The sequence below is a fragment of the Crocodylus siamensis genome, chromosome 11, assembly GCF_052110815.1.
Source record: "Crocodylus siamensis isolate JL-2025a chromosome 11, ASM5211081v1, whole genome shotgun sequence".
NCBI lineage: Eukaryota > Metazoa > Chordata > Crocodylia > Crocodylidae > Crocodylus > Crocodylus siamensis.
Window position 1 is genome coordinate 34,652,273 of NC_143405.1, and position 15,095 is coordinate 34,667,367.

The 15,095-nt window shown below is 44.6% G+C and overlaps 1 protein-coding gene across 7 annotated transcripts in view; it reads left to right on the forward strand.

Moving 5' to 3' along the window:
* The window catches only part of ATG7 (autophagy related 7), a 314,637-nt gene that overhangs the window by 181,562 nt on the left and 117,980 nt on the right, over positions 1-15,095 (forward strand). For 4 of the 7 annotated variants that reach the window (XM_090021024.1, XM_090021025.1, XM_090021031.1 and 1 more), the window contains exon 19: positions 14,509-14,640. The exons of the other annotated variants lie outside the window; for them this stretch is intronic. In XM_090021024.1, coding sequence (XP_089877150.1) covers positions 14,509-14,619 — 111 coding nt within the window. In that variant the 3' untranslated portion in view covers positions 14,620-14,640. Of the gene's footprint in view, positions 1-14,508; positions 14,641-15,095 lie in introns of those variants that run through there. 7 annotated transcript variants of the gene reach the window in all.

The following is a 15,095-nucleotide window of genomic DNA, read 5'->3' on the forward strand; positions in this document are numbered from 1 at the left end:
GGCAATGCATAGGAGGTGCACAAGGGTGAGAGCACTGGTGCATCCCCTGACAGTCAGTGCTCCCCACTTTGGCAAAGGGCAGGAGGGGCAGGTGGGAATGCCAGTGCCCCCCCGTGAGTGCTGGCTGGAGAGTGGGGGCACCAGGAGAAGTACTGCTGGCATTTCTGGGAGCACCACTGGCAATTCGGGGTCCCCTGCTTGCGCTTCCGGGTCGGCATGATCGGCCACATAGGGGACCCCCCCAGTTGGTGAAACCAGCCATAGGACCCCCCCCCCCCCCGGTTGCTGACTGGCTGCTGGGGGGCCACGTGCCCCCCTGATGGTGAGGGGGAAAATGTCAGAGAACTTATAGTCAGCAAATTGGACCTCATTTGTTTTGTAACAATTGTGCTGAGTTGATGGGCTGAGATTTGAGTGAAAATGCAGTTGGGAAGGAAGAATGGATCAACTGTGTATGCCGGTAATTAGGCAGAGAGAAGAGAATAATGGAGATCAAACCTAGATACTTAAAGGAGCCATGAAAGGGCAGGCATATTTTTTTAGAGGGGCTGCTGCCTGCTGCTTTGAAAAGTAAAACAAGAAGGGCCCCCAGAGCAAATATTACTAAATAAATATTTTAAATAAAAACCTAAAGCACTCACATTTAATCAGCACCTTGGGACCAAAGGGTGAGAGGGCGGGGTCAGGGTGAATGCAGTTGCGTAGACTGTTGTTGGTACTTTGGTTGCTCCTTGAGCACATTTGCAAATTCCTAGATAAACAGACAAATGGATAGTAGCAGGAAAGGGTCCATATAGAAAAACAGTATTTGTGTGACAGAACAATTTGAGTGTTCAACCTTGAATGTCTGAGAATCAGGATGGCTTCCTGTCCTAGGCAGATTCAAACCAAGCTCTGCAGCTGAAACCATTACACAATCCAGGAGCAAACTGGAGGAAATGCATTACTCCTCCACGTGATGTGGGAACAGACTCACTAGGTTTTATTGAGCCACTGGAGACACTGTGTAATGTGAGTGTAAGGAGCAGCACTATCAGGATCCAGAAATTCAGAGGGAATAGCTACCATGAAAGGGCTGGAAGAAAATGAGTCTGGATTAATCACTGCAGCCACCGCAAGGGCCAAAAGAAAGCTAGCACAGAATGGTGATCACATACAATTTAATCTATGAAACAAATAGAGGAAGGCCGGAGAGCAATGGGGTAACAACATAAGCCATGAGAAATAAAGACAATGCCCTTTTATAGTGCATACAACTGTATCTGTAATGTTAAAGCAGTGATGCTCAACCTTTTTTAGGCTCAAGGTACCCCCACTTAGCGGACTCAGTTTTGGACTACAGAAAAATAATAAAGCAATTCTTCTGTTGCAAAGAATTCAGAAAGACCACAATCTCTGGGTTTATCTTGTGAATCATGTGTAAGTGCCACCCTTAAATTCTCACAGTACCACCAGGTCCTGTGTCAACCTGGTTGAGAATCACTGTGTTAGACATAAAGATGAGAAACTCAACAGGGTTGGAAGAAGGATAGCAGCATAGTTGAAATAATCACTTTGAAGAAAGTGGATTACCTGCATGCATGGGATAAATATCATACCATATTTCTTTAAAATTATGTCCATAAGACTGTATCTACTATTTGTGTATTTCACAAGTGCAGCACAAGTAACAATACTCTGGGGTAACACAGAAATCATTTCATTCAATTACGGACTGTTTACATGTGTTTACGTATTTCAAACCCTAAAGGCTTAATGTTTTCACTACAGTTGTACTTTATAATCCGTGACTGCAATTCAAGGCAGCATGTAAGTATATCCTTAACATTCAGCATGTGCTTAAATTATGTCACGGACCTGTATGGGACTTGAACACATGCATTAATGTTGTGATTAATAAGAATGCTTTTCAGAATTAGGAGTTATATGTAGGTATCACCTACAAACCCCTGTATGCAGTAATTGTTCAAGACACACAGCAATATTATACAACAGTGCAAAACAAGACTTGAAAAATAATCACTACAGCTGAAAATGAAGAAAGAATTTAGGTAAACAATTTAATTATCATGCTTGAAACTCGTTCAAGGCATCAAGGTTAACACTAGGCCTGAGGAAGTTTGACGGTATCTCTAAGTAGCGATGGCAGGGTCTTATCAATTACTCCATGTGTTATCATCTTTGTCATTTTATTCCACTATCACTAGTTACAGTTTTTATTTTACTGACATGTTGACCATACATCCTTGCTCCCTTTAGAAGTATCCAATTCTATTTCTGCTCTTAGATAGATTAATGGATTTATATCTTACAAAATCATGGTAACACAATATATTTAGAAAAAAGGTATAAATATAAACATGGATTGAACTAGCAATCCAAGAGGCTTGTTGCTTTTCCTACTAGCAAAGCAAGAAGAATAGTAAAATAGAGAAGAAATGAATATGATAAATCTGGGAAGAATTAAATCGTCAACTTTTTTGTCCAAGGGATGGAGTTGAGACATGCAGTTTAAAAGGGGTCTATAATGTTGGAAAGATTATTTGTCTAGTGTCTGCTGAGAATGTGAGCCAACAAAAGCAAACCCAAACTGAAAGTCCAGAAAAAAAAAAACAAAGAGAGAAAGAAAACTACTGCTAGAAGAGGATGTGAAGGCATAGCAAAGCTATTTAAAAATATAGCAGTGCAACAGCTGTTTTTGCAAATGTGTTTCTTGACCATTTTTTAATTTCATTTCAAATTTCTTTTCTGTCTTCTTGTAACTATAGTGTATAACTTGCTGTCCTGTGAGTCATTCTTCCTGCAAATAATATCTCTTTGAGTAGCACTTGTAAAAATACATTTCATATTCATTGTATTATTTGGCAATTACACAGTTATGTTATTTTCTGAGCAAATGATTTATATGCACTAAACTCTTGATCTGTCTGTGCCACACACACTGACTAAAATTATGTCAATAAATTGTGCGTGATACATATTAACTACTTTACCAGGCAGTTAAAATGTGCGTTCTTTGTGGAGAGAGTGCTAAGAGGTTATATTAATTGCTGAAAACAATGTTTAACATTGTCTTTCCACAAATTAATAATTTGATGATCTTTTTAATCATGTCTCCAATCCAATTGGGTCTGTTCCCAATATTCTGCACAGGCCACTGCTTCTAGTGTTGGTGTTGCCAGATCTTGTGGGGTACATTGTGGTGCTACAGGGCATCTCAGGAGATGATCCATGGTTTGCTTCTCCTGACAAACTCTCATGAAATCATGGGGCCTCTGTGCAAGCAATCAAAGAAAGTTGCATTTTCCAAGACCCACTCTCAGTCTGTTCAGGCTCTGCCATGTATGCCATTTGTAGTTGGAGCCAGATGATTATAAGTTCAGCTACCTTCCACATGTCCTCCAGGGCAGACGCTCATATGATAATAATATTAGAACTAGGAAATTGCCAGTCAAGCATGACAAGGGAAGGAGAGAAGCGGGGACAGAGGTCTGCGCCATGCCTTCCCTCCCTGCTGCCTCGGGTCAGGGTCTGGCTTCCCTCCCTTCCCTGCTCCCCCCTCACCCTCGCTGTTTAACCCTGTGCCACTGCTGCCTCCCAGGAATGGGGGAGGAGGGGAACTTGCACGTGGTGGCATCCACGGCCAGAGGCAGCGGCCGGTAGGCTGCCAGGGTGGGTGGCCATGGGCAGCAGGCAGCCACGCACTGCCACTGGTGATTGTCCCCTCCCCTTCCCACTCTCCTCCCTGCCATCTCCCCCTTCCTGCCAGCTGTTGTTGGGGGGGAGGGGCACTCTGGCCCCTGGCTCCAGGAGGTAATGGGTAGAGGCATAAAGCATGATCTGCTTAGTGTTTCCAGCTTCAAAAGACATGCTGCATGATCTGATCAATCCTGGGACAATGGACTATTAAAAAACAGAAAATCACTAAATGACAGTAGATGTTTCAGGTAGAACAATTAAAGAATGTTTATTTTACTTCCCATATGCAAGTGATAGCTGGGTGGTCTGTGCTAACTCTCCTCCTCAGAAGTAGTGAAATTGTTACTATAGAACTGCTGCTTTCACAGGAACCCACATTAGAGATGCACCAATATATCAGTTCATATTGTATTGGCACCGATAAAAGGAAAATTGACGTTATCAGCAATTGGCTTTTTTTGGCTGTTGTGGCTGATAATGTCACCAATAAATGCTGCATGTGTGCATGCAACCAGGTATGCATCCCAGCAGCTTGGAGAGCAGCGTCCAGCTGGTACGTCTGTGGTGGGGAAAGGCTGTGAGGGGGGCAGATTGAGGCCCCCTGCAGTAAGGGAAGGAGTGGAGCTGGTTCATGGGCAGGGGCTGGTGCTGCCCAGCTGGTGTGGGGCACAGGATGGAGCCTGGGTGGCTTGTCCAAGGGTCACGGGAGGTGGGAAGGGGGGGCAGGTCCCCGCTGCACATACCCCTGAGGGAGGGATGGGGGCCATTTGTCCCCCAGATTTGTGCATGGGGCAAGGGCAGGCTAGTTGTTGCAGGCTCAGGCCTGAGGGCTTCACCGGCCTCTTCCCAGCAGGGGGTGGGGGGAGCTAGGCTGGGGCTGTGCCCCACTCCCCTTCTCTCCTCCACACCCTTTCCCCCCAACAAATGTATCAGCCAGAAACTGCTCTTCAAGAAGCCAGGCTGCATATCAGCTATCAGATAGGTATTGGCTGATATGGCTGGTTAATAATCAGCCATCAGAATTGGCCCAAAAAATTGTTATCAGTGCAGCCCTAGTTCTGACAGAATAGTGCATCAGGAAATACATTATGAATAAAAAATGAGGACTCATAGGTTGGCATTTCTCCATTTTTCTTGGGTTATTTTGTAGTTTTGAGTGTTTCTGGAATTAGCAGGTGGTAGAGGGCACATCTGCTTGTGCTCCTGACTGCACATTTGGTACTGCACGGTCATTTAGTGCTTGTTTTACCAAGTACTAAATGACTGTGCATACCTGCTGGTACTGTGCAGTCCTGGTGGTGCACGCTTATTTTTAGCTGCTATGGTGCTGTAGTTTATTACTATGGCGACATAGCATCCGCATCACAGTTTGTGCCTGCCAACACTATGTTGCCACAGCTTATGCCTATGATGACATAGCATATCATGTAGACACGTCCAGCATGTATTATTTCAATGAGACTTTTATAAATTTTACCTCAGATATGTGGGAGCCAAAAGGATCTGGGTTGGGTATGGGGAACACAAGGGATGGTGGTTGGAATGACTCTTGATGTACAGAGAGAGAAGCTGTTCCTTTGAAAGGCCATTCTTGGATCCACAAGATATAGGATAGCCTCTGAAGTGGTGGGAGGTGTAAAATTGTTTCAGAAATGTTCTTATAAGCTGTAGAAACTACATTACATAATATAAAGTAGATGGATGCATGAAAACAAACCGTATTGGTGCTTAGTGTGGAAGGGTGGTTGGGACTGTCTCGGTTCCCCTCAGAACTCGCCTGCCGTGACTTTGATTGAAAGAAAAAGATGTTCAGTGTTACCCCTTGAGGGTGAGAAAACACCACAGACCACCCAGATGGTTAGTTTCCCAGTGCTGGCTTTATTCATAACAGTTCTACATTGTTGCTTCCTCTGCATTAATTGCCTCATTAGCAGGGGAAGGGATACAGCCTCTCTAATTTAACTGTTAAGTCAGGGAATGTCCCAGCCACGTTAAGCTATCTCCACCATGCCAATTAACTCATTAGCAAGGAGTGTCTCTACTGCATCTATCAGCTCCCAGCAGGGAAGTGGCTTCGCTGAAGCCTCCCCATGCCCAAAAGTGAACCCACCATAACCTTTAGCTGCATGATGGGGCAGATGGCCCCGCATGGCGCTCACCCTCTACACACTGCCCTGGGACCCTCTGCCTCAGGGTTCTTCTTGCCACTTTGTTCTCCAGGAGCCCCAGGTCCTCCCTGGGCTGACCGTCCTATCCATGTGCTTTCAGTAAGTACCCCGGCTCCTTATCAGCTGGCCGCGACTCTTCTGTGTCACCAGTCCTTGGCCCTGCTCCAGATGCCATCTCACTTCGTCTCTCCCTCTCTCCCTTGTCAGTGGTCTCCTCCTCCTCCTTCTCCAGTGCCCAAGGGCAAAGTACATTCCCTTGCTGCTGGGCTTATGCAGGCAGTGGTGGGTTAATTATCCGGTTAACTCCCCTCACCTGTGTGGGGTGCTCCCCATGGTTACCCACTCCCGTGGTTGCCCTAGTAACAGGGCTTCTGCTTAAGCCCCTGTTACACTTAGAATAAATAAGAAATGAATGCAATTTATTTATTTATTTTGTATTTAAAGGGAAGCATAACAGGGTCATCAGATGGAAATTGGTGATGCGTTGGTCCACAAATTGTAGTTAAAAGTAGTCACTCTGTGTACTGTTACTACAAAAGATATTGTATCTCAGGAGATCTCTAACTACAGATGTGAATTGGTAAGGTGAAGGTACCTATTATTTAGTAATAAATCAGGTTTTGCAGTCGCCTGTCTGTCAAATTGGCTCCTGTGCTTATCTATGTAATAAGGCTTCTTGACAGAGAAAGAAGAGGGCACATGCTGTACATAAGGGATGATCACAGACTTCCTTATCTCTGTTTCATTCTTCAAAATAAACACATAACTAAACAGTTTTTCTACCTGGGATAAAGGAAAAAAGTTTACAAAATCCTCCAATGTTTAGTGTCTTATTGCAATGACCCAAGATAGAATACAACTTTGTTGGTCAGCTAGAACGCTGAACAAAAAGCAACTTCTCCGTTACTTATATTCTAACATATACACCTTTCATATGCTGTACCAAAACAACCTATAGAATTACCTTCATATTTAAAGATTTTTCTCAAGACAAAAAATATCCCTCCTTTACTATTTCTGTATGACAGATACAGAGACACACACCAGAGCATAGGAATCCTTTAACTCAGAGTTCAGCCAACTTATTTGGCCCCAGGGGTTAGATGAATGGTGTGTGGCTGGTCCATGGGTAGGATGAAAAGTACATGGTGAGCCCCATGGGGTGGATTTGGATGCTGCCCCCACTTCTGTGTATACATGACCCAGAACATGTGGTACTTACTCTTGCAGGACTGTGCCACCTGTGATACCCACTACAACCAGTCCAGGACCCATCCTTGCACACAGCACCTCCCATGAGGGTGGCTAGGAAGGGCACTTGTTCCAGCACAGGTCTTAGCTTAGCCAGTGTAGGTGCCACCTGTAGAACACATCCCAAACTGGCCAGGTAGGCACTGCATCAGGCATGTAGGTCAACTCCAGACCCAGGGGCAGTACTGGAGGTCAGCCCATGGACTTTCTTTGATACTCCTGCTTTAACTGATGAGTGGGTATTTGTATGTCTGTCTGTCTGTATAAATGTGTACAGATCAGTCTCTATCCCTTTACATAGCTATAAGTTCTTATATAATCACATCTAGGCGCTGCTCAAAAAATTGAAAACAATTCCTCTTCCTCCTTTTTTAGGTGTAGATTTCAGGTTTCTGTTTGGTGGACTTATTTTGGTTAATACCACCACTCCTTTTCACAGGAACCTAAACTTTAGGAAGACTAAACCAAAAGCAAGCTATTTAAAATGCATCTTTATATAACTAATTGGTGGTAGTTAATTTTCTGGAAAACAAGAAAAATTAGTTTTAGAAATGAAAAATAGAAAATGAATTTTGCTGGATGCTTTTTTTTGCTAAGTATTTTTGGAGTACAGAATCAGCATTTTTTTTAAACTGATGTTGACTAGGAAATTATTTAATAGCACCTGTTTACAACATGAGTATTTATTTTGATTAAATAATACAAGGTTGCTAATAAACAAGGCTTTCCAGTAAGTCGGTTGAAATTAACTGAGCTCAACCTTTTTATTAATTGAACAGAATTGATGCCCTTCCCTTCTCATCAATAAATAAATAATAATGGAAAGCATTTTATGTGTATGTCAGAAAGAACTTGAAAATGTCTCAGAGGCCTGAGGACCAGTACTGTGACACCCAAAAGCTTGCCTATGTCTCCACCAACCAAACAGTTGACTCAGTAAAAGAGATCACCCACAAGAATTCTTATCTCTTCCATATTTCCTTGACCATCACAGCAACAACATCACCTCAATGCTACCACTAAGGTTTTAACTTATTTTTAAATAGAAAATATTTGCTTAGTAGAAAAATAGGTCTTGCTATCAGGGAGCCACTACTGAAAAGTAAATACAGAATCAGTAGTTTGGGCACAAAACCTACACATCTACAGTTCACCAGGAAAGTGATGGCAAAATAAAATCTCATGATATTATCTGTCCAATTTAGAAAGAATGCTCCAGTTTAAAAAGAGTGGGCTCTTATAAGCCTGCTCTTAGAGGAATTTGTCTGTGGATAAACATTATTTTTTTAATATCAAGAAAGCAGATAAAAGAGTTTTAATTATTTTTCAGATGCTTTATAGTAAAAACAAAACTGAAAGAGAGGACACTGTTTTTCAGAGGCCTTTTCACTCTATATTCCTATTGTAAAAATATAGTAACGTGTTTAAGTATATGCCCTAAAATCCATGTGTAAGGCCATGGAAACCTTGTGTACATTTGTATTTGGTGTGGGCCTGTATGCTGATTAGCATGTCTATTTTGAAAAGATTACCAGAAGTACTGTAATTTCATATTTAAATATGGAATCTGATTAATACTTCAGGCACATAAGAGAGATGTGTAACACTAAGACTATTGTTACTATAGAGAGCCACTATTATAGATACCACAAAACTTGTTATACAAGGAAACATGATTACTGTAGATTAAAGAACTTGCCAACAGCTTGAAGAATTTGTGAATGTTGTTCCAAGTGGTATGTAGCTTATGATGGTTGTTATTTTAAACCATATTTAGATTCATATTTAATGAAGTGCAATACATTTGGATAATATGAATCGGCAGGTTTTACAGCTTGTGAATGTACAGTGATGTAGAATGCTATGTTGACTATATATCCATTGGCAGTGAATTTGGAGGTACGGATGGGGGGCACATCCCCTACTCCCCCAGTTTTCTGCGCTGACAGTAGGGCACAGGGCATGGGTTGCAGCACAGCCAGAGCCAGTGCCTGGCAGCAGCAATGGCGTAGAATTTTGCCCCTTTCCCCCACTGTCAACACTTATATGTCGTCAGTGTATATGCTTGTAAGTTTATAGATAATTAGAGGATAGAATGGCTGCACTGAAGAACTAACTCTTTTGAACACACAGTCTGCAGAGGGGGATGGAATGCAACAGGAGTGAAGAGACCGAGTCATCTCATTGCCTGATGGTAGGAATTTTTCAGAGCATTGTTTATTTGTTACTTTGTTGTAAAAACAAAGTGATAAATAAATTTGACCAGGGGAGGGGGGGGTGGGTGTTTAGCTATGGAGAAGGAAGCAAAATCTCTGTAGAAAGGAGGTATCTTCCTGGTTAAGACTGAAAGGAGGAGGAGGTGAGCAGCACTGTTCTATACCTTCTTGATGCATCAGGCAAGTAAAGAATGTTATTTTGAAATCTTCCATACAGGTTGAAAAGGGACAAGGTAGGAGTCCAGACTGAACGTTGCAGAAGTCGGGAAGAGAGGTGATTTGCAGCTTGGATGAATAATTTAGCTATGTATAGACCAGTGATTCTTAACTAGGGCGTCTCAAGGTCCTTTTAAGGATGCCACACAATATTAGCATTGGGAGATGTGAGAGCATGATTCACAGGATAAACCCAGATGCTGTGTCCACACAAGCACAGATCTTTGTTTCCCTAGGGACAAGAAGCAGTGGCACACCTTGTAGAGACTGACTCATGCTGTAGAGTCAACAAATGCAACAATAGGGTAGATGGGGCCTGTAGAAATTTGAATGAGAAACTGGTAATTACTTATTGGTGATGAAAGATACTTCAGCTGTACAATAGTTATGGGCTTTTCTTTCCCAGAGGGAAGAGTAGAACATACAAAATATTTACTAGGAGGAATTGCCTCTCTCCATTAGATTCTAGGTCTGAATCATTACTCAGGAACTAGCTGAAACCTGCAAAACATTTGCGATTTAAATTTTTATTGCAAAAGTATTTTTTTTAAATACAGGATTTTTAGTTATCCTTTGACCGAATACTTTAACAGAATCAAAACTTCACATCCTCAAAAAGGATACTAAAGCTGTCCATGTGTAAACACAGGCTTAGGAATATAAATGCGTATTTTGTGAAAAGTCTGCCCTTATGACTTGATCATAGTCATAGAATAAGTGGGCCCTTGTACACATAAGGAAATTGCCCCTTTTAGTGGTTTAATTGCCCTTTTTAATGATTTAATTGCATAACAGTGTACATGTTTGGCAGCATACTTTGTTTTAAATGACTTTTTTATGTAGCAAACTAAAACACATCCCATGTATTTTAATTTGTTATGTTACAAATTACAGTGATATTCCTCATGTGTACAAGGGACCTATCCAGAGAAGACAGCAGGGACAGTGCACAGGGCACTGGAAGCCCAGGCATGCTCAGGGAAGCTCAGGGTTGGCAGGTTTCCAGTGCCCTGTGCACCATCCCTACTGCCTTCTCCAACTGCCAGCACAACAAGCCACTCTCCTGTTGCCTTCCCGTGGCAGCCAGCCAGTTCCCAGGCAGTCCCAGGTGGCGGGAAGGTGGCGAGGGAAAGTACATGGGGTGCTGGAAGCCCGCCAAGCCCAAGCTTTCCCAAGCATACCTAGGCTTCCAACACCCCATGCACCATTGGATCCGATGAGTGATGCCTACGAGTTGGGGCTGCACCCATGCAGCCAGCACCCTGCTCAGGTGGCCCCACAGGGCACTGCTGCCACAGAAGGAAGAACCAACCACCTCCGCCGTTCAGGGGCTGCTTGACCCAGCAGCAGCTTGTATGGGCAGGCTCTGCTGAGGGGAAAAAAATAAAAAGCATCGAGGGTCCTGAACTTTTTTTTTGTCCTGGAGCCTGCCTGCATCTCGCACAGCTGGGGTGTGAGCTCCCAGTGGGTCACATAACCCCTGAGCTGCAGGAGTCCCTGGTGCTTCCATTTGTGGTGGCAGTGTCCCCTGGGCAGCACCCCCCCACTGGCACCCCACCCGAGCAGTTGCAGGGGGGTGACACTGCCGCATAGGGAAACACTGGGGCCCCCTGCAGCTCAGGGCCCTCCAGTAGCTGTCTTCTGGCCACAGGAGAGGCAGGCAGACTGCGGGAGGAGGGGGATTGGGCTTCTCACCACTTTCCCCCTGCCCTCCCATTTGGCGGAGCCTACCCACTCTGTGATGGGGGGCCCAGTGCTTCCTTCTAGCTCTGACTTGCCTGCATATCTGTTTCAAATGCCTCAGGATCTATAATAATAACATGCTTATTCTGTCTGGAGCACTCTGATTGGTTCTTTCAGTAACATAGTTTCACAGTTGGTAGGGTCGGAAGGGACCCAGCGGATCATCAAGTCTGACCCCTTGCCATGGCAGAAAAGAGTCAAATGAACCCGGCAAGGTGTTCATCTAGCTTCCTTTTAAAGACCCCCCCCTCAGGGTAGGAGTAAGCGCCACTTCTTTTGGAAGTTGGTTCCAGATCCTAGCCACCCTGACAGTGAAGTAGCGCCTCCTGATGTCTAGCCTGAATCTACCCTCTGCCAGCTTGTGACCGTTATTTCTAGTCACTCTTGGTAGCGCGGGGGGGAACAGGGACTCCCCCAATGCCTGCTGGTCCCCCCTGACTAGTTTGTAAATAGATCCCACCTCAGCCTTCTCTTGTGGAGGCTGAACAGGTTCAGGTCTCTTAGCCTCTCCTCGTAGGGCCTGCCCTGCTAACCCCTGATCTTGTCAGTGGCCCTCCTCTGGACCCTCTCCATGTTGTCTACCTCCCTCCTGAAGTTTGGCACCCAGAACTGGATGCAGTACTCCAACTGACCAGTGCCGCATAGAGGGGGAGGATCACCTCCTTGGACCTGCTCGAGATGCATCTGTGGATGCATGACAAGGTGTGGTTGGCCTTTCTGACCGCTCCCCACACTGCCGGCCCATGTTCATTTTGGTATCAATAATGACTCCAAGATCCTTTTCTGCCTCTGCACTGACAAGAAGGGAGTTCCCCAACCTGTAGGTATGCTGCTGGTTCTCTCCCCCTTCCCTGCCCCCCCAGGTGCAGTACCTTGCACTTGTCAGTGTTGAAACCCATCCTGTTCTCATCCGCCCACCCCTGTAACCTGTCTAGATCCAGTTGCAGCCTATTCCTCCCTTCTAGCATGCCCACTTCCCCCCACATCTTAGTGTCATCTGCAAATTTGAACAGGGTGCTTTTTACCCCCTCATCCAAGTTGCTGATGAAGATGTTGAACAGCGCAGGCCCAAGGACCAAGCTCTGCGGAACCCCACTGCCCACATCCCTCCACGTCAAATAAGACCTGTCCACCACCACTCTCTGGGTGCAGCCCTCCAGCCATTTAGTGACCCATTTGACTGTATAGGTGTCGACGCTGCAGTCCCCTAGCTTTTTAATGAGAAGGGGGTGAGGGACAGTGTTGAAGGCCTTCCTAAAGTCCAGAAAGACTAAGTCCACTGCTACCCCTGCATCTAAGGATTTAGTGACCTGGTCATAGAAGGCCACCAGGTTGGTCTGACAGGACCTGCCTCTAATGAACCCATGTTGGTTGCCTGTAAGCATAATCTCCCCTGCTGGCCCCTTGCAGACATGCGCCAGGGTAATTCTCTCAAAATTATTCCAGGATCAAGGTAAGATGAACAGGCCTATAGTTTCCTGGGTCCTCCTTCCTCCCTTTTTTGAAAATGGGAACCACATTGGCCCTTTTCCAGTCCTCTGGCATCATGCTAGAGCACCACGAGTGCTCATAAGGCCGTGCCAGGGGTCCCACAGTGACCTGTGCTAATTCCCTTAGCACTCTGGGGTGGAGATCGTCAGGACCAGCTGATTTAAATGCGTCCAGTCCCTCCAGAAATTCCCTGACTAGGTCCTCACTGACCCTAGGCCTGGGTGCGCCTCTTCTGGGGCTTATGGGGGTCCTGGTGGGGGGGGGTGACCCGGTCCCTGCTCAGAAAAATGGAGGAGAAGAAATTGTTAAATAGGTTAGCTTTGTCATCAGGTGCGACGACCAGTTTTTCTAGCGTGTCTTGCAGAGGCCCCACGTTACCCGGTACCTTCTTTTTACCTCCTATGTATTTAAAGAAGGACTTCTTGTTATCCTTGATCCAGGTAGCTAGTCCCAGTTCCATCTCCACCTTCGCTTTCCTGACTGGCCCCCTACAGCCCTAAGCATCCAAGGGATAGTCCTCCCTGATGTTGGCCCCTCCCTTCCATTGGGTGTACACCTCCTTTTTAGCTAGGAGATGTTCCCGTATGCTTTGTGATTGGCTACTGAGACAACCAATCAGTGTGCTCCAGACAGACAAAAAGCCTATTATTATTATAGATTCATCTATCCAAAAATATAATACAATTTGAAAGTGCCTTTTGCCTTTAGAGGTATAGGGGTAAATAAAAGTCACCCTGAGACTGGATTTCAATAAGTCCAGAAAAAGTTTCTACCAAGTCACTTAAAATACTTTTAATTTAGGACAAAATTGCATAGGGAAGTGGAAATTGCATTTAATACCACATTTCCCACCCCCTAATTAACATCTGATGGTTTCCAGAGAGTTTCCATATGATGATTTCCAAAATGTTTACAAATTTTATTCTTCAGGGCAAAGTTTTCTAATTTATGCAGTTTATTGTTTGTTTGTTTTTTTAAAACATGAGGATTTGTTTTTATAGCTATGACAATTGCCAATGCATCCCTTCTAGTTTTAGTGAGGAATAGAGGACAAAATACCACAAAGGATTTTTTAAATTAAAATGTTAACTACAGTTTCTAAAAAATTCAAAATTATATACTTCATTTTGAAGCATTAATTATTTTCTTCTTTCACAGTCTGACAAATGAATAGGTTTGTTTCAGAGTGATCATCATCTGATGTAACAAATTTGAGACACAGCTGTGCACTATTGTTTGATTATGTAGTAGGCAACCATAGATCTCCTGGATCATGGTGTACACATAAGAGGTCTAGTCAGATGCCTGATGAACATGAATGCTGTGTGCCCCTGGGGGGGGGGAGGGGGGAGAGGGCATGGTAAATTCCCTCAGGTGGTAGCGGTGGCACTGTCAGCAGCAGGGGGGGTTGGCAAGCACCATTCAGTGGTCAGTGACCACCCGCAGATGCTGCCGGCAGCGGTGGCCAGTGGCAATCACGGACTGCACACAGGCACCACTGGCAGTGTTGGCAGCACCTTTTTGTGGGGGGCACGCTGCCACACTCAGGGTGCACGTACTCCCATGCTTGCCCCCTCTGTGTCACCAATGCTGATGAATCCATTTGTGGCTGACGAGCCCAATTTGAGAGTGGCACGGCGTGTTACAAGTTCTTTGATCCATACATTGTCTGAGTTGGGAGTCCAAGTTTTCAGCATGCTGCTTTCTTTCTTGCTTTCTTCTAGCCTCAGAATCAAAGCTTCTTCATGTTGAGCTGCACCCAGTACCAGATGTTCCCTCCAGATTGGACGGGATTCTGTGTGCTCCTTCCAGCTTTCTGTGTTGATGTTGAATGACCTAATACCATTTTTGCACACATCATGGTAGGGCCATAGGGGGCAACCCCACTTTCTAGAGCCATTTTGAATCTCACTGTACAAAATTCTTGAGGATATAGTCTCCTCCCATTCTCCTGATATGGGTGATCCATTGCAACCTTCTCTTATTGACAGTGGTTTCTAAGTTTGTCAGTCCAGTACCCTTGTGTTTGGTATTTTGTCTACCCACTTTATGTTCAGTATCTTAGGCAGACATCTCATGTGGAAGCTGTTCTGTCTCTTGATGTGCCTAGCATATGTAGTCAATGTTCCTGAACCATAAAGCAGGGATGACAGCACACAAGTCTCGTAGAGTTGCATCTTCACCTTAGCTGATAGTTTGTTGTTATTCCATGCATGTTTCTGTAACCGCTTGAAATTTTTAGCTGCTATTCCAATTCTGTTAGTTCAGTCTGAATGAATGTCAAGATTCCTGCTGATCGTAGAACCAGTGT